Below are 19,789 nucleotides of genomic sequence, written 5' to 3'. Positions count from 1 at the left end.
CTCACCTCCCAGCACAAAGGAAAGCTGCTTTTTTCCTCCTGAAGGACAAGCTCATCACCCGGGTAACATTTTTGGCAGAGGGGTATTGCTGATGGGGAAAGGCCGTTGGCATCTTCCTGTCGGTTGGTGGCTGCGTTCGATCTCGACACAGCTGCGGCTTTCCAGCGAAGATCTCTCCCCGTGCCCTTGTTGACCTTCATCATGGGAAAAAACCAAGGAGTTGTTGTTCTGTGGGATCTAGATGGCAGCGAATGTCCGATTTCTGCGCAACGCACGTGAGCATTAATGATTTCTTGCAAGATCTGAATCTTATCTTCCTGGGCCAGGTCCTGATACTGCCCTCGGAGGCAAGAGGCGGTGGCACGAGAGGCTGAGTGATGTACCACCCTGCTGCACATGCCACGATGCGCTGGGTGTGTGGGTGAACACGGGGGCCAAGCACTGAGCTCAGACATGACCCAGGTTAAGAATTCATCTTTGCTCAGGGCTGGACTTAGAAATCCCCCCAGGCTGACCCAAACCTCCCTCCCTGGGTTGCCAGCTCTTTGCTACTTTGAGGCAGGGCATGTTTTTGCTCTTCAGTCCCCAAAGGTTGGTTGGTCAAACACAAGCTGGTGACAGAAAGCATCCTTAAATCTAGCTGGGCTGCCTGCCTGGGGGGAGCTTGCTGCTGGGGGGGGTCAGGGTGATTTCAGTGTGTCTTAACAGGGCAGCTCATGGGTTATCTCTGAGATGGATCAACGTGCTCAGCGCCTATCAGTTGTCCAGGTCCAACGGATCTCGTTCCACCTCAGCAGTGAGTGCTGGGGAAGAAACCTCTTCTGCCTTCCCAAAGACCAAGACAGGCAAAAAAATGCTCCTCGTGTTCAACCCAGCTGCCATTCAGACACTCTCCCCTTCCCCTCTGCTCACTGTCTGACCTCGTTTTTTACTTAACTGTTGCCATCATTCTCCCTTTACCCCCTTTCCCAGCTCTGCTGGTAACAGATGCAGCCTTTTCCATACCAGCTGCTCCCTAGAGCAGTGATCTGCACAAAATACGTATTTCCACTTTCCCAGCAGACCAAATAAAGAGCTGAGCATCGCAGGCAGGGCTCAGTGCTTCAGGACCCACGGCTGCTCCAGCCGGCTTTGCTGCTCCGCTGGGGAGGAGCGTTTGAGGGGTGCAGGGGTCAGCCTGGACCCCCCTGAAGCCAGGACCGAGCTCCCACGGGCTGAGGCAGGGGAAAACCTGACCCCTGAGAGCAGAGCGACCCTGCAGCAGTTAGGGTTTATCTGATTTCTGAGCAGTTATGAATGAGAAACTTCCTTATCGGGACCCCCGGTCTGGACAGATACCGCCTTGCCTGTGTGCCTTGCTGATAAGCGCCGGGACTGGGGGTGCCCACGCACCCGTGGCAGCCCATCCACCCAGCTGGCTGCTTGTCAGAGACAGGCTGCAAAGCAAACCTGCACTACCTGGCGAGGAAAAGCAGCCTGACGTGGGAGTGGCTCCTCCGGACCCAGCTGCTCCGGCAGCGTTTATCAGGGCTAGCGCAGGGCAGGGGTTGGTGTCCACCACCAATTGACCGAAACACCCCCATGATGCCCCTCTGGGTTACTGAAATGGACCCACTGGGAACTGGTTTTGCCCTACATCCCCTGCCCTCGACAGCAGGATACCAGGCACTCCTGTGGTGCGGTCCCCCTTTAATGATGTTACTAAATTACTCATTACTCCAAAAGCCAATTGGGAGATAAAACAGCCCTGACAGTTACGCCCAAGGAGCAGTTCACCACTTCAGATTTTGAAGTGTTTATTGCAGCTCAGGGGCTCCTCCCAGATTTTTCAGGCGCATAATGAAGAGTCCTGGGTGTCTGGCCAAGGCACACAGTGCTGAGGTAGCCCACTCCCTCTGCCTGCCCCCCGCTCCCCAAAGTAATGCCTTAGAAAAATGCAAAGCTCTTAATCTGCTTTGTGTGTGATTTGAAAATAATGGCAGCGCTTCAGTTCAGTAGTTGTAAGAAACGCTCCAGGAGTGAGCTGTGTTCTCAAGTACCTGCTCCTCATTTATTTTCTTCTTTTTATAGGCTTCTTCTGTTGGTGCATTTAATCTTCCGGTCTATGCAAGAGGAGCATTATCCTATGAATCTTCCTGGCAGTTTACAGGAGGTGGTAGATACGAGGTAGCTGAACTAGGTATGGTGACTGTCCTCTCCTCTGTGGATTTAAAATATTTGACTTAAAAAAAAAAAAAAAACTCTTAAACTCTGACAGTCATGCAATAGCATGTTTCAAGGTTAGTGTTCCAATATAGTATAGCTTGTGTGCTGTTCTCTGTTTAAAAAAAAAGTGTGTTAATGTTCAGCAATTTGTGGCCTCTAGCTCAAGATGAGATTTTTTTTTTTTTCACTTGTGCTGATTATTTGCATTTTACATCCTGAGTAGTTTACAGAGAGGTAAGTAATGGCACAGCGTTCCTCAAGCATCCCATGGCACTCCCCAAAGGGCATGTTTTACTCTTAAGACCTGCACATCCCAGATTGCTTGAGATCCAGGTCTCCAGTATCGCTTCCACGTTCGTAGGAAGGTGGAAAGCTCTTTGCTTGCCAAGCGCAGCGGGGTGCGGGCAGCGGTGGAGCGCAGCAGGACAGGATGAGATGGGCACAGGCTGATGCTCCCCACAGGCTTCTGGCCCCCCCATTACGCAGGTGTACGTGAGATGGGAGAGTGGAAAATATGCTTCAGCCTTCCCATGGTTACCAATCGTAAAGCAATCTCATTTCCTGAGGCGCGCTGCTGACACAGAAGAAAATAACAAAACCATGTGGCAAAACTGCCAGCACTACGAGTTCCCCCACTGGCTGATGGTACGAGACTGATAACTCGGCTCTGCGAGATCCCCCTCCAGATACGGGGGGTTTGCAGCTCCCACCTACCCCCGGCAGCTCCCCTTGCTCCTCCAGGATCTCCGACCCCCCATGACCATGCCTGCTGGTGGGCACTGCTCCAGCTGCAAGCTGCGGGGGCTTCCAGTACCGGGATGGAAAAAGCCCCAGAGTTGGTACCAAGGGCAGAAATAGCCATCAGAGGGGCGCTTCCCCCCGTGTGGGAGTTGTTTGCTCACGCCGGAGGGCTGTGGAAGGGATCGGCACGTGCCCGTGACCAGTGGAAAATGAGAGGTGTTATTGCAGGAACGGCTTCCGCAGCCTGCAGCGGGCGGAGGCTGATCACCTCCCCGCACGCGTTCGCCTGGTTTCCTATTGATGCTGAGCACCACCTTAAAAAAATAAAAAAGAAAAGCAAAAAAGAGTTGATGCTAAAAATGCAAAGTAGAAAAGAGGTCGGCAGGAATAACCACTGCACGTGAGCTCTTCTGCAGCTGCGAGGTTTGAGTCTCCTGTTTTTCCTGTGCTGGAAAAAAACCCCATGGGTGATGGTTCATAACAAATTGCCTCGATGCCAAATGTGCAGCTCAACCCCTCGGTCCTGCAGTAAATCCCAGCCCAGAGAGGGGAGCTTCTGAAGAGGTCTCCTCTGCCCGTCATGGGGTTTTGGTGGAGCACCGTGCCCCAGGGAAAGTCACCACTCAGCCCAGGTCCCCACTGGGGGCCTCCGTGGACTTTCCACCGTGTAAAAATAGATTTGCCACAGACAACTTACACTGTTAGCCACAGCATCGCTGAAGGTGCTGGCAGCACCTTAGGCCCACATGTCGGTACCCCAGTTAATCCAGCAGCTAATGGTATGACTAAGAAAAACCCCCACTGCTTAGATAACCTGGTATGTAATTTATTCTTAAGTGAACTCAAGCCTGGTTTAATCCCAACGAAAAGGCAAGCTAAAAGGTACGAACGAGCAGAAAGGCAGCTTCTATCTGTCTATAGAAGGGCTTTCATGGCTTTCCCAGCCGGGCTCCTCGCAGAGCCACATGCTGTCCAACCCCTTTGCCACGCTCCCCAGGGCGCTCGCACTGCGTGGCGATGAGCCGGCTGCCCCGCAAATCTGTTTTGCCCCTTCAGAAAGGAGATGACGCTTTTCGAACAGGATCTACTCTCTAAATTTTTTCCATTTTTTCACTTCTACTATGAATATCTAAGATCCTGCTTTAAAAAAAAAAAAATTGGTGTGAGATTCCTCAGATAATTGACTTTTGTGGAAAAAAAAGATTATTTCCCAGTGGGTGAAACTTGCACTGACTGCAAACAGGCAGCTTCTAACCCTGCCGGGGCACTGACGTGGGCTTGAGGCAGGGAAATTGCTGCCGGTGCCAATGCCAAAACCCAGTTGGCTGAAAGCTGGGGGACACGAAGTGTTGCTTTTTTTCTCCGGAGAAAACAGCAAATGCCCCGGAGCCCCCTGAGCATCGGGCAGGCGCTGGGCGGGATGATGCTGAGCCACGAGCTGCCGGCAGCGAGCACCTTCAGTCGAGCTGGTTGGTCCTGGGTTTGCTTTTCTCCTCTGGCAAAACTGGAGACGAAGGCAGTGGGGATTTTTTTTTGGAGTGATGAAGGCCGGGAGGCCAGAGTGCCGGGCTTTTCTGTAGATGTCTCACTGCCGTCAATCAGGAAGCAGTGACGCAGGTTATGGGTTGGGTTTGAGGTTTCGGAAACCTTTTCTAAAAGTCGGTCTCCTCGCCCTGTCGTATTTCTCAAGTGTGAAGCTGTGGTGAAAGCTGGTGGCAAGCGGGGGGATGGCGGCCAAAATGCAGCTCCTTATCAGATGTAACGGGAGGATTTTCCTGGCTATTTGTTTAATCCTCTTTGTGGGATACACAGCACAAGGTAAAACGGGGCGGTTGTTCTCGGTAATCCTCTTTCTGGGCTACGCAGTGTAGGCCAAGTAGGCAGCCTCCAAATTTTTTCGAACTGACCTTCTTCTAGGGGTAATGAGATCTACTCAGAATGTTTTGCTAACATTTTCTTTTCTGGAGAGGGAGTGGTGAGAAAAGGTGCTTTTGCTAGTAGAGCATTTCTGTGTCCCTTTCCCAGCCCCGATGAGAAAAAGACTTCATAAGATAAGTTGCCGTATGTGGGTGTATTTTCAATCCATATATTTCAGTATGTATTTTTTTTAACTGACCCTTTCATAGTGGTCTGGTTACATACTGTTATTCAGTTATGTAGTTACAGACAGAGTATGTAACAGTTCCCGTGTCATAACTACTTTGGTCTACTCTCCTGGGGGGGCAGGAAAGGAAACTAGTTATAAGTATGAGGAAATTAAACGGTTTATTCGGTACAATATTGCAACACGCAGCACTAAAACAAGTGAAAGGAAATGTTGGTTCATGATGATGTGTACCCTGTGGATTTGTTTCTTGTGAGAGAGAAGCGCTTTTCAAGCATGTAGAGTATAATTTGTCCCCAGAGCAAGGCTGTGATAGTGACAGGCTTTCATTAAGTATCTACCTTGAGATTATGGCCTGCTTTTTGTATGTCATCTGTTTGCAAATTATTCAGCTGCAGTCATTTATTTTCTTGCCACTGTTGATGTTAAAAACCTTCTTAATAATATGCTAAGAGAAGAAAATAAGTATGAAAAAGGAATACGCTGTAAAAGGAGCAGGAAATAATACCCGTGACTCTTACAGAAGAGTGTAGGAGGTAGCTGAGTGTCATCTAGTACATTATGGAAATATACAGGGCAATAGAGAAGTGTAATTACAGAAAGATATTCCCAAGAAGCTGAGAAAAAATAAAAGTGCCAACAGGGGGAGAATGCGCCAGGAGGCTTCAGAACAAATTAATTACATGAGACCAAGAGGAAGGACGAAATGCTGCTGCTTTTACCTTTACTTTGCGATCATTAGTTTCTCCTTTTGGTATTTTTTGAAGACTCGCTTTCAGCGACAGCCCCCATCAGGCACCCAGGGCAGCACCAGAACCGAAACCTTGGGTTTATGTAATCCTGAGCTGTGTCTAGGAGATGCCTGAACTGTCTCTCCTCTGGCAATGCGCTCTGAGAGCCCACATGATCCGCAAATCTGCTCCTGCGGCAGGCAGCTCTTTGGTATGCCTTGAGTTTCCAACCTCCCCAACAAGACTCATCCTGTTGAGCTCAAGAGGCTGAGCTGAGATAGGCAAAGCTGAAGTGGGGTCGGCCCTGACCCTTGCTGGAGTGAACAGAGAAAAGGAGGGCACAGGAGCCAGCTCTCTGCTGGGGTGGCCTGTCCCCAGGAGATTTTGAGATACCTCCACCAGCTTCAGGGAGAGCTTCAGGTGGCCAAGCCCGCAGGTCCCCCGTGGCCATGCCATAGCCCGAGCTGGGGATGAGCCCTGCTGTGACGTCGGTGTGAGGCAGTGCTTTCCCATGGGGTTTCCATTTCTAATTCCTGTGGACTTCCTGGTGCCGTGTGCGAGATGCACCCAATGTCTCTGACAGCAGAGATGTCACTTAGGATATCAGCAGTCATTTAAAAAAAGTCTTCAGGGTTAATTTTGTTTTTGGCAGTTGAGCAATCAGGGCCACACAAGCTACTTTCTTCCGCTCCTTTAAGCTTTACTAGGTGCTCATAAAGCTACTAGGTCCTGTGAATAACGTGCTGGTCCCGGTGAATAACGCACGGCTGGTTTGATCAGGTGCTCCGGTGCAGAAGGCAAGGTACAAGAGAGTGAGGTGCCGGCCCGATGCCTGGTCTGCTAACTGCATTGAAGAGAAGGGGCCCTGGTTTTACATGCCCACCGGCGGAGCCAACAGGATCCTTCCTCCCATGGCAGACCCGTCCCTGTAAGTTCATGTGCCGCACATCTGTCGTTAATGCTGGCGCCCAAAATTGTCTGATAGTCCCGTCTCGATGGTGCTGTCATAGCGTGGCTCACCCATGGGAACGTGAGGCTTCGGTGCGTTCACTTAAGAGATAATAAAGTAATAAATTTGGAATAAACTAGCTGCCACTGTGTGTTTCAGGATGAAGAGCTACCAGGAGCTGAGCGACATATTCCCGCTCTCGGATGAGGAATCCGGCTCTGGGTTCGACGCCGCGGTGGAAGCGGAGCCAGCCTCTGGGTCGGGGCTTGGCGACGGCTTCTCCGAGGCAAAGCTGCCCGTCTTCCTAGCGGGCCCGCGAGGCGGCGAGCTGAAGCAGAAGCTAACGGAGGAGGATTTGCTCCTGTAGGCCTGGAGACGTCGTCGGCTCCTCGTGATGGCGGCGGCAGCCTCCCTCGCCTCCCGCACCCCTTCCCCAGTGCCTGACCCGACGCGACGGCCACGAAACGGTTTTAAACCAACTCCAAATCAATAAAAACTTTGCCTTAAGGCCTTTATTGCTTTCACTCACTGAAAATCTTGATTTGGTCTGAACGTGCTCTTAGCTTTCTGCGGGTGGGGCAGCTATCCCGACCGGGGGGAAACAGGTTTCGGGGACCCTGCCTCATCTGTGTGGATGTTGTTGCAATAAATTAAAACCCGGGAGTTGCCTGCGCTTTTACAAAACTCGGCGAACGACGGAAAATCCGCCCTAAAAAGCACAGAAATCCGGCGGAACGTTTTGGGGCCGGAGGAGCCGCTATTTCCCGGCAGCGACCACCGCGCTGCCTCCCCGCCGCTAGGCGGCGCCCTCCCGCGGCGCCGCGCATGCACCGCCATCACGCCGACCTCCCCCCGCCCCCGGGGCGGCCCCTCGGCGGGCGCGGAGCGGGCGGTGGCGGTGGCGGTAGCGGTGGCGGTAGCGGCCGGGGGGGGGGTGCGATCACGTGCGGCGGGGGGGGCGGGGCGTGGCGGACCGTAAGGTCACATGACAGGGGCGCGGGCCGGGGCGGCTGGTGCTGGCGGCGCGCGGCGGCGGAGGGGCACGCACCATGGTGAGTGCGGGGCTGAGGGGGGCGGCGGCGGCCGTTACCGCGCTGCTGCGCGCGCCGTTACCCGCCAACCGGCGCTCCGCGCGCGCCCGGCGCCTGAGGCGGCAGCGGCGGCCTGAGCTGGCCTGGGCCGGGCCGGGCGGTGCCTGCTTCCCTCGCTTCCTGCCTCCCCACCTGTGGCTCTGGGCTGTGCGGGAGGACAGCCGCCCCGACGGGCATGTTTTCCACTCAGCCCCGGCCCGGCCGCGGAGCGCCCGGTGACCCCCCCGCCGCCACCACCGCCGGCCTGGCCGCCCTCTCCCGGGCCTGCTCCCCGCCGCCCGCCTCGCCCCGAGCTATGTCCGGGCCTGATGGCGGCCGCCCCGCGCTGGGGAGGTTCGCCCCGCGGAGGGGGGCGGTGGCGGCGGCGGCGGCTGCTTCTCTCCCGCGGGAGCCGCTGGTGTGCGGGGCGGGCTCGGGGGAGAGCTGGCAAAACAGCGCTGGGGCGAGATGGCGAAAAACAAAGGTTTGGGGTGTTCTCAGTGCGATTTAATGGAGGGAGGCTCGGGGTGTGCCCCTGCCGCGCACATGCCCTCGCCGGCACCGGGCTCGGGCGTGAAACGCGGCTTCCGTGTGTCCTACACAGCTGCTGTCGGAGGGGCTTTGGGAAAAGTGCGTGTGAGAGTCCGGGAAACGTCAGGAAATCTGTGAGCAGTCCCGTAAGGCAGCGCTTGATGTGACAGCGGTTGGTAGTAACCCTTCGGGGCTGGTGGAAGAGTGGCCGCTGGGTGCTTAGCAGGTTTGGCCTAGGCAAAGTGCTTGGGGTGCTGGGATGTATAGATTTAAAATACGTATATATGTTAAAGAGTCAGCTAGATCAACGTGCTTCGGGTTTCTGAAGGGTGTGGATTCCTTAATGTGTGTCTCTGTCTGTGCTGGACGTGCAGAAGCTCTTTGTGGCTCCGCGTGAAGCTGAGGCTGGGACTTCTGCGCCGTTTATCAGCTGCTGGGAGCCCTACGAGTCCCTTAGTACAGCAGTAACCCATAAGGACTGAATGCAGATTGATTTTAGTCCTGACATAGCAAAATCTTCAGCGCTTGTCTTTTGCATGAAGTCAAGAACGTAGCCTAGTGTTTGGCTGGCTTCGGAAAACCTTAGTTCTCTATCTTAATTTTCTTAAGCCGTAACACAATAAGCCATATGATGGCTTCTTAAAATACTTCCTTCTTGTTTTGCGTAGTTTCCCCGCAGCAGTGTCTTCAGTAGCAACTGGAGGAGGTACCAGCTGTTGATTTCTTTATTCCATATGTTCTTGTCCTCTCTGGATGAGATCATGGCTAATCTCTAAGGGGTACAGTTAAAATATCATACACGGTGTCTTGAGAAGTGATGTGTGTTACCAATGTTAGTGTTTTAAGTGATTGTACAGCTTCATAATCTGGAAGACACTGTGAGACTGTCATGTATAATGTTTACTTAAAGGTAATGTGCTTCCTCGTTTGCTTGGGGGAAAAAAGTATAAGGCTAATCTGGAGAACAAATGCAGAATTTCTGAGGAAAAAAATATGGGCATGCACAAAAGTAATCTGTGTAACAGTTTAAAAGAGTCTAAAGATTTGGAATTCTTGTTGAAACTTTCTTCTTTCTCTCTCCTCCTTCCCCAGGAGCCAAAAATCAAGAATGGTTCTAGTGTGCAGTCATTTAAAAAAAAAAAAGTTTTATTTTTTGTTTCAGCAGTTAAAGCGAATACGTGCTTGGCAGAGACTTGGAGGAGCATTCGGTCTTAGTTTGACCACTTTGTTGGTCACCTGCTTCTGCTTTCCTGTGAGAATGTGAGGTAGATGTAACTAGGTCTCAGTTAGTTATATACATCTTTATGGATTGAACTAGGGCCGCTTGCTATCTGAACAAATACAAAGTCGATTTAGTCTTGCGTGAATCGCTGTTTTATAGCTCAGAATTGCACCATGTCTTTGCTTGACCTGTGGGGGTAAGCAAAAAGTTACTCAATGTTCCTGCTGCTAGACAGCAGCATTCAGATCCAGCTGCTAGACTTTTTGTTATTAGTGCTGCATTTCAAACTTGAGGTCCCCAGGATGTCTTGAAATGTGTTCTGACTCAGTTTGAGATTAAATTGCCGAATGTTTCATGTGTACCAAATTCATCCAGTTGAAGCTCATGCTCTCATTTGAGAACATAGTGTAATTTCTCCAAAAAAACAAAATATCACACTGAATTAGTGAAGTGTTGTCTGCTTTAGTACATCAAAGCAGATCAGTGTTTAATTCTTGGGAGAAAATGTTGACTTTTGTACTAATCTTGTTGAGTTTCCCATAGAGCCGCTAATGTGTTTTGCAGCTTCTGGTAAGAAATGTTTGTGCAAGGTCAAAGGATGATCTCTCCTAGTTTCTTGTGTTTGATGCTGGTCAAAAGTTGGTGCCTAGGGAACGCTGTTGTAAGGTGAGGACAAACGTTTAATGCTCATAATGGATTGGTGCCTGGAGCAGTGTTGTGGGTAAACTATCACATCCACTCTATCTGATGGCAGAGTTGTGTAGCTAGTGTAGGCTGTATGAAGAACCACTGCCTCCTGAACCTGGTAGTGCTCCCTTCATTTGCTAAGGGAACTATGGGGTGTAGGGAGAGGCAGCAAATAAAAGTCCCTGTTCCCTTTTGCCAGCCCGGGGGATGCTTTAGGCTTTGTATTATGTCCCCTGTTGTTGTTTCTTTTCGCCCTACTTTGTTATTCCTCCTCCTTCTCATAATCCTTATTACTGCTGTTTATGCAGTAAGTTATAGTGGGTATAAAGCAATATGTAGTTTTTGGCATAGTGCCTGAAATCCTAAACCAGATGGAATAAATTTGTTAAAAAGATTTCTTTTTTGAAGTGTGGTTTGAAAATTGATTTTTTTAAAAAGTGAAATCAGTGATTGGAAACTTTACAGTGACAGAAACTTAAGTTCTGTTTGCAAGAGTAGCATTTGAAATATTTATTAGTATTTTAGTGTCCTAGTAATAACGGTAATTACACTGTGTACTTTTTTATAAATCTTACGTTTTGTAAGAGCTGTCGCTGCTTGTTACTGACTTGATTTCATTTATTTGCTAGATGAACAACTGTCTCTTGTCATCGCTCTTTCTTGGGTTTCCAGTACATAATGGCTTTGTAACTTCATGGGAGCACAAATGTTTTTCCCCAATGTATAGTGTACAGCTGTAAGTAAGTACCACATTTAGAGTGTCCACTGTGTAGTAACTTATCCAATTCTTGTTCTTCCAGAGTTTTCTTGGAGGCCTTTTTGCTCCTGTTTGTGAGATTGATGTTATTCTTAATGATGCTGAAACACGAAAACCAGCAGAAATCAAAACAGAAGATGGTAAAGTAGAAAAGCATTTTCTCTTCTATGATGGAGAATCTGTTTCGGGAAAGGTAATTTTTTTTTTTTTAAAGTGACTATTAATTATTGTACTGATTCTGGCATGCAGAGGCATATAGGAATTTAAATGAAAAAGTGATATAAACAAGAGCTGCAATTTGAGCTTGCGTTGTTATTCAAAGAGGAAACAGTGTTTTCCTATATATGGTCTTTTTAACCATAGTTATTCAGGCAGCTGATAAACCTGAATATTTTGAACAGTAGCTGTTTATTTGTCTCCGGTCATCTTGTATTTATGAATAAGCTTTTTGTGCAAACATGTGCAATCCTGTGCAATATTTTTGCTTCTGACAAGAAAATTATTTCAAACTGGCTCCCCCTGCTTCCCCTTCCCCTTGAACTCCAGGATCCACAACCTGACACGTGTAACAGTAATTTTTGGCCGGTGCAGCCAACCTGCTTTGCATACTCTGAAGCTAAGCCTTACGTTTGATGCCCTGAAGTGGTTTCTGGAATTGCATCAGAGGAGCAACATATGAAGTTCAGCTGGCTGCTGAGTCAACAAGAGTTTTTCTTGTTGGAAAAAAAAAATGAAGTTGAGATTGCCAGAGGGATTCTACTTTTAGTATTGCACCTAGGAACTCCTTGCCATCTCTCTGGTTTTGCTGGAGCTATTCTAATTCTCTGAATATTTCTGTTATGATTTGCTTTTCCTCCAAGAAATGTGAGCCAGGTATTGGATTCTGAGATTGACTTCTAAATACCTACTTTGATCTTGACCGACCTATTGTCACTGGGTATCTTTCTGCTTTTAAGATATCTTCCCATGCTAAGATCTTGGTTCTCTAGAAAGATCCTTTAATGGGTGTGAAACTCTGACAAGATGGGCCTCAAACTCAGGAAACTGAAGGAACTAGCACTTGTATGTTCACTGGCCTGAGCACTTCTTGCCTGTATCAGCAATGCCTGAGAGGTGCCTGATGAGTTTTGGCTAACACAGGGGATGAGGAGGTTTGGAAGACCAGTAATTTATTGGACAACTTCCCCCTACCTTTCTACTCCTCCTTTTCACTACAAAGATAGGTTATTGAAGTGGTTTACTTCCTACTCAGATATCAATGATGTACTGGATTTTAAGGTACAGGAATTTCTCTGGTCATCGCTACCTCATAAGGAAATATGATATATGCTTAATATTTACATGCTTCCACAGAAAGTAACCTTATGGAATCTTTTCTTGTGAGGCAAGGTCTGATAGAATTAAATTCACAAATGCAGATCTTGATAGTACGTTTCATTGTCTGTTATTTTTCATTGACTTCTCTAACACCAATACTCAGCTATCTGCTGAGTTCACTTGACTTGAAAGGAACGCATCTCATGGCAGGTTCTTTTTTGGACTTCCAAATGTGGCTGACAGAAGATGATTTCAAGCTCTCTGCCTTCAAAGATGGGAAGGGGGTCAGGACTAGCTTATGTGAACTCTGCTGAAACTCTGGCTTGGGTTCTTAATTTTGGGACTCAAAAGTTTCAAGCTTACTTATTAAATTCAGTCTCATGGATGATTAGATTTTTCTTAAATGCTTTTGTGGCACCTGGGTAATGCATAATTTCATAATCAGCTGTTTGATTTGGTTGCCTTCAAGCTCAGTTGGTGCTGTTGAGAAGAGGTCTCAGTTTTCATAGGCATGTAGGTAGTGATGTACTTTCCTTTTTATTAAGATAATATATTAGAGTTAAAGTGTTGAAAAGTTTTAACCAGTGTTTTTTTTGCCTTGGTAGGTGAACATCTCCTTTAGGCAGCCTGGGAAGAGACTAGAGCACCAAGGAATTAGAATTGAATTTGTAGGACAAATTGGTAAGTTTAGAAGCTATAAAAGGGATATTAGGTGTGTGTGGGTTATGGAACTTAGGACTTGTGACTGTCAGCAGTTTGGCTCAGACATTGCAACCTGATTGGGTTAGTGGATGACAAGTGCCAAAGGAAGAAAGTATCCTACTCATTTTCAAGTGATGTACTAATTTGTGCTAGTCAGAAAATCATTGGGAGGGAAGATACGTACATGTGAGGGAGAGCTGGGATGGTGAGTATTCTGTCTGTCTTAAAACGATTAAGAGTTTAAGAACCACTAGAGATTTCTAAAAACTGAACTTGTGATCATGGTACATGTAGTTTCTGCTTCGTGTATTTCACGCTATTAATTTTTAACTTAAACGTAATCTTCCCTCTGGCTATAAATGATGAATGACCCTGATGTAAAAAGCAAAATCAAAGTGCTTGATTATTTTTTTTTTTCTGCTTGTGCCTTGTTTTGCTTGTATTTAAGCTTCCAAGCCAAAATATCAGGTATACCTACTGTGCCAGACTTCTTAATTCTTGTCTTTAATTCTGTCTCTGAAAGAGAAGCAGCATGAAAAAGAAATGATGGGGCAGCCTATAGGAAAATGCTTCTAAAATAATTATTTGGTCGTTGGTTTTCTAAAACATAGTTTTTATAGTATTAATAGAAAATAGTATTGAAGCTTCAGAGGATCTCTGTGCTTTTCAGCAAGATAATGTGGTTTTGACCTTAAAAATGTAATTTTCTCATAACTGTATGTAAGTCTGGTTAGATTTGAACTATGAAGAATCTTGATTACATCTAACTTCTTACCACTCGAGGTAATGTCTGCACCCTTAGGCTGATGCTAAAATTCCTTCCTTCTGTTAGAAGTTGGGGCTGTAAAAGCAAACTTTCAGAATAAAACAGCAGTGTGATGGGAACGAGGCATTTAGAGGTGGGGAAAATGCAGAACTCGCATGTCAGCTTCATTTAGTCTGTTGTCCTTTAATAGCTGTACAGGCTGTTCTTCATCTACTCTGCATCAATTTTATTCTCTGAATTACTTTAATTTAACGTAGTGTTTCTTGAATTTTGTGTGTTTCTGGGACTTTCTGTTCTGCTACCATTTAGAAATCCTTGGAGTTGTGCAGAGGGGGTTTAAGCTACTGCTTTTTGTACTTGTCCACGTTCTCTTGCATGCTTTCAAGTTTTAGTAGAGTAATACAAAAAGCATCCCAGTAGCGTGACCTGTCTCTGCACTACTTGGAGACTAGCTCTAGCTGCGTGTCAAAGGCATATTTTAAATCAGCTCTTCAGAGTAGAACTTTTCTGACTGGTACAAAAAGTATTGGATATGCAACAGTAAATAAACTTTGTTTTGTATAAATGCTTGTCATAGCAAACAAAGTACACCTTAGGTAATTTGTAGTCATATTAGAAAATAAGCAGTTACTAGTTAGTGTCAGTTTCTACCAAATTGGCAATGATAAACTGTGAAGTTGGTGTGTCCAGTTAATTTTTTTTCTCCTGAAAAGCTTCAGCATGTGTAAAACCAACTACCACTAATGTTCTTAGCTGATATTTTCAGTTGTGAATTGTAGAGAAGCTTGGTTTTATATACTAAAGTATTTGGATTTTTATGGTAATGTTAATTTTTTCTAACTTTCTAAGTTTTTATCTTGATGTGAATTGCATGACATGGATCTAGGGAGGAATAATAATGGTGCTGATCTGGGGACAGGAGATGCTGTTGCTGTGAAACTGGTGTGTCTATGCTTATGTATTAAGAACTTGTTTCCAAGTGACTGACTTAGACCAGTGGTCGTAGTAAGCCATTGATTGTAGACTAGTAGTAATAATGAACCATTTGATAGGTGTTGTTAATCTGTGGGAGACCAGTTGGGATCACTGGCCTGTCCTAAATGAGCCAGTCTTGATGTTGCTTAGATTTTGTCCCTTCAGCAGTAAATGCTGGAAGCCAAAGTTGGGCAATGCTAAAATTACAGAGAATGCAAGGCAAGACATACTTACTAGAGCTAGGTGAACTGTCGTTAAAAAAAGATGCCATGCTAGTGAAGCTTCAACTATGTGTTCTGTTCATTGTGGTTAGCTCTGTAGGAACGCTTACTGGAGGTTGCTGAAACTGAAGATAACTTTGAAAAACTGGATAAAACATTTGGTCAAATACATGTAACTTAAATTAATTGCTTCTGTTGTCCCCTCCCACCTGCTTCTGCCAAATTAGAGACAGTTTTGTTTGCTAAAAATATACACTGAAACATGTTTTCCTTTAACTTCCTCAACTCTAGAACTTTTCAATGACAAAAGCAATACACATGAATTTGTAAACTTAGTGAAAGAACTGGCCTTACCCGGAGAACTGACCCAAAACAGAAGCTATGACTTCGAATTCATGCAGGTTGAAAAGCCATATGAATCCTACATTGGTGCCAATGTCAGACTGAGGTTTGTAACTGTTAAGCCATCTCTTCCCTCCTCCCCTGTAGCAAACTCATAATTTAGCAATCATGCTGCCCCCTCTCCCCGCCTTTCTCCTTTTGCATTTCAAATCAGACATGTAACAGCCAGTAGCTAGTATGCCTTGATTGGAGTTGTTGAGATTGTGTTGTAATGTAGCCTTTTTCTCTTTATTTGGAGTTGCTCAGTGTTGTTTGTATAGATAAAATTCTTTCACTTCAATCAAGTGAAGACAGCCCATGTATCTCCTTAAAAAAAACCCCCACCTAACCAAACAACCACAATGAAAGAAAACACCCCCACATTTCTACCTATAAATGTTTGTCTTGTATTTTGGTGTCTTACTCTTTTCTGCTTAGTCTTAAGAGAATGTACTCTTGTCTTTCAAAGAATACCTGTACTTCAGAACATGAGGGCTTTTACTTAGCAATTCTGAATAATTATGGCTAACTTGGTGGCTTTCTTCCTAGGTATTTTCTAAAAGTGACAATAGTGAGACGGCTGTCAGACTTGGTGAAAGAATATGATCTGATTGTTCACCAGCTTGCTACGTACCCAGATGTAAACAACTCAATTAAAATGGAAGTAGGCATTGAAGACTGTCTTCATATAGAGTTTGAATACAATAAGTCAAAGTAAGTGTCACTTAGAACAAAACACATTCAAGTAAATATCTCAGGATAAAAGGGTGGAGTATGTAATATTTGATGAACAACCTGGCTTCTGGAGATCTACAATGTAAAGCAACCTTTTCAACGATTATTGTGTTGAGCTGTTTGGTTACTAATTACACAATGGCCTTTTTGAGGAGTACTTGTCTGTTCTGCCTTCAGTACTAATAGGAGGGTCACTAGCAAATAATTAAGACTTGATTTCTGCATTTATGCTTTTTCAATGTGACTATAGGACTTCCTTTACTAATACTGCAATGATGGAAAGGTGCTAATTTCACTGGTCTGTCTGAGATGCTCAGCTCAGTGGGGAAGTAAGCTCTAAATAATTAACAGGCAGATAGGGTAACTACCTGTGTAACTTGAATTCAAGAAGGTGTAAGAGTTGTGTTTATTCTTTAATGAAAACCTCCATTCTGTTCTTTTAAAGGTATCACTTAAAGGATGTGATTGTTGGAAAAATTTATTTCCTCTTAGTGAGAATAAAAATTCAGCACATGGAGTTGCAGCTGATCAAAAAGGAGATTACTGGAATTGGTAAGAGAAAGAAAGTCTAAAAGAATTGGCAACTTCTATGCGGGTTGAGCCTTGTGCAAACCTGGAGAGTGAAGTCAATAGTTGCAGCTTTGGCTACACCAATGCTCCATGTGCTTCTTTGTCACTGGTGTTTGAGTACTAGTTGCATTTTGTGCTTTGGTAATCATACTTAGTAGTCAACATTGTCAGCCTGTAGCATTGTTCTGGGGTTGTGACTGTCAGGCTAGCTTCACAAATGCAAACTATGGTAAATGGAATTTGGGCATAAATATGCAGCAGCTTTAGCAGCTGTGATTGATAACGAACAAGAGAAAAAGTGTGAAGTGCATCCTGAAGACCCCTTTGCCTCTGCAGAGACTAGCTGGTAAAATGGGCTTGGTAAAGATTAGCATGAATCCCTCATGTTGTAGAAATGTGTCATTTTCAGTCAGCCTAAAACTGATATGATGGGAATATCAAGAGGCTTTGAAGCAGAAACAGCTTGTTTATTGCAGATCAGGCTTGCACACCCTGGAATTAGGAAGACAGTAAGAGGCTGTGGCTCCTGACTTCATTCCCCACTGGCTGGAGCCCTAGTGAGCTGCTTGTGTGGAGAATGAGAAAGCCTCCATAGCAATAGAGGAAGGGCAGAGAGCTCTACTTTATTGTTGGCTTTTGTGGCTGAATTAGGTACTCTTGTTTCTTCATCCTAGGCTCTGGAGAAAGGTGGCTCTTGTGCTGGCTGATAGTCCGATTGTGGCTTAGCAGTATCAGTCGCCAGCACTGCCTGCCAAACAGAGCTGTTTCTCAAGTCCTACCCTGCATGCTTGTCTCTTACTTAAAGCCTGCCTACCCCGGGCTCCTTCAAAGCACTGGCTACTGCATCTTCTGTGTCAGCATGGGGAGGAGAGAGTAAGAGAGAGATGCTCTGCCTGGATGAGGGTTTTGCTTGCTTTAGCTGTGTGTAACTTATATGCAAGACAAAGGCAAAAAATGCAGTGTTGTGTCATTTAAATGCTGCAGAGTAGAAATTGCTGTGATAAAGCTTTGTGTTTAAAACTGAAGTGTGTGTTCTCACAGTGAAAACTTGTTTCACCAGGACCCAGTACCACAACAGAGACGGAAACCATTGCAAAGTATGAAATAATGGATGGTGCACCAGTTAAAGGTAAATATCTGTGCTCGTTTTAAAGGGTAAGCATTTTGAGTTAAAACTGTATTTAAAAAATTCTGGAGAAGGGATGACATGTATAAATTTTTCTTGGAGAAACTACGCTGCTTAGGTTGCTAAAATGATGGTGGGTTTTCCTATTCAAAGCAGACATTTTTATTGACTTAGGGCATTTCACTTGGGTTCCTAGTAATTCTTACCCTTATTTACCATTGGAAATACAATGACTGATCCTTCTATCACTTCGGTTCAAACCTGACGCCATGGTGTAGACCAGCTCTAGAGAGTTGAAGATACTGATCCTTTTGTCTTGCCTGGCTACCATGCTTCCACTGAGAAAGGGTTCCCACTTTTGATTTCACGCTTGCCTCTGTGCTCAGTGTTACGTTTGTGATGTTTGTTTGATGGTGTGTTTTTTTTTTTTTTCTTTAACCAAGGAAGGGGCACAGACAGTGCTTGGGAAACTGCCTTTATTTTGCATGTCTTCTGAAACTGCATTAATGACATCCAGTTTTAAGGAACTAATTGAAACTTTCTTTTTTTTTTTTAAGGTGAATCGATTCCTATAAGACTGTTCTTAGCAGGCTATGACCCAACTCCAACAATGAGGGATGTGAACAAAAAGTTTTCAGTGAGGTACTTCTTAAATCTAGTGCTTGTGGATGAAGAAGACAGACGGTACTTCAAACAGCAGGTATGGTCTATAGGAACCTTGTTGCAGAATTATCTGGGCTGTTGTACGTGCTGCTTTGAATGTTCAGCACCTTAGAAGCCACCTGTGCTTCGTGTATGGCATAAGCATTTCTGCTGGCGAGTGTATTGGAAACTGTATAGAAAATGTTAGCTTGCAAAAAGGAGGCAAGGGGGATGATGGATGCTGTTTCTACAAGGATAGGATGCTCAGTGCCATAGAACAACCTTGTATTGTGAATATCCAGAAAAAACACTTTGTGGGTAAAATGAGCTGCAGGTGCATTTTTTTGCTTGCTTTCTTAAACTACTGCAGATGGATTTCCCCTCCCAGCACTAGCTCAGGTTCAAAACTGCAGAATTGTAATAAGGGCTAAGACACTTGACTGAAAACGTTACAAAAGTTGAGGTTACTTTCTGTTACTTTCCATATGTACTGCACTGTTGTGTAAGTAATGCGGATGCAGCGTTTTTTGTGGTGTGTGGGTTTTTTTCCCAAAAGTCTTTGTCTGTCAGGGACTTAAGATACTTGATGCTGCTGGCTTAATGGTAAATGGTGGTTTCAGAAGTGTTTGCTTCCTCAAACAGGAAATAATTTTATGGAGAAAAGCTCCTGAGAAGCTGAGGAAACAACGAACAAACTTTCACCAGCGATTTGAATCTCCAGAATCACAAGCATCTGCTGAGCAACCTGAAATGTGAACTGGTATAAGGTGAAAAACTTTGCGATGCTTTCAGCAGGTTAAAGATGGCAGCAGCCTGTGGGAAAAGAAGGCCAAAATTCCCATTACAACTGTCTTCCTTCATCTTGCAGTGCTGCATTTACCATACTACTAAAGCGTTCTTCATTAAACATTCAAGTATGTATATACATTTAAAATAAAGTGCTTTCTCAAACACTGGAACTTTCTTAAGCTACTATTTTATACTGCACATTTACTTTTATTTGATAATGTTATATGCACTCGGATACGCATAAGCTTAAATCTAGTTACTTCCATGCATGGTAGGCTGGTATATTTGATTTTTGCTGATCACCTATACAGTGTAGACAAAAGCATTTCCCTTTTCTCATGTTGTTTATTGCATGTTTCTTTCCAATGTTGCTTATTTGTGTTTGTTTTGTTTTGAAACTACAGTAAGACACAATTGACTAAATCACACTAAAAATTGAGGTTTACGGTGAATTTGTCCGAAGACTTCTAATTACTATGTTAGACAGGGTTTAACTGAAACTGCATGTATATGCACTATGACTGTGATAACTGTGGAGCCTTCAGACACCTTACCAAGGTTTCTAAGA

General features: G+C 45.5%; 2 protein-coding genes across 2 annotated transcripts; both read left to right on the top strand.

The window, feature by feature from the left end:
* The first annotated feature begins 4,649 nt into the window (after positions 1 to 4,649).
* Positions 4,650 to 7,283, top strand: SRGN (serglycin). The gene is made up of 3 exons (XM_068416705.1): positions 4,650 to 4,764; positions 6,562 to 6,709; positions 6,890 to 7,283. The coding sequence occupies exons 1-3, from the start codon at positions 4,674 to 4,676 to the stop codon at positions 7,095 to 7,097; spliced, it is 447 nt and encodes a 148-aa protein (XP_068272806.1). The 5' UTR covers positions 4,650 to 4,673; the 3' UTR covers positions 7,098 to 7,283.
* Positions 7,284 to 7,698: 415 nt separating this feature from the next.
* VPS26A (VPS26 retromer complex component A) lies at positions 7,699 to 19,391 on the top strand. Its single transcript, XM_068416552.1, has 9 exons — positions 7,699 to 7,782; positions 11,041 to 11,190; positions 12,920 to 12,995; positions 15,270 to 15,426; positions 15,909 to 16,073; positions 16,540 to 16,646; positions 17,725 to 17,793; positions 18,348 to 18,490; positions 19,075 to 19,391. Exons 1-9 carry the CDS (start codon positions 7,780 to 7,782, stop codon positions 19,186 to 19,188), a joined length of 984 nt encoding a protein of 327 aa, XP_068272653.1. The 5' UTR covers positions 7,699 to 7,779; the 3' UTR covers positions 19,189 to 19,391.
* The last annotated feature ends 398 nt before the right edge of the window (positions 19,392 to 19,789 follow it).

Source organism: Nyctibius grandis, chromosome 20, assembly GCF_013368605.1.
Source record: "Nyctibius grandis isolate bNycGra1 chromosome 20, bNycGra1.pri, whole genome shotgun sequence".
Taxonomy (NCBI): Eukaryota; Metazoa; Chordata; class Aves; order Nyctibiiformes; family Nyctibiidae; genus Nyctibius; species Nyctibius grandis.
This window is presented reverse-complemented; position numbering and strand designations above follow the sequence as displayed.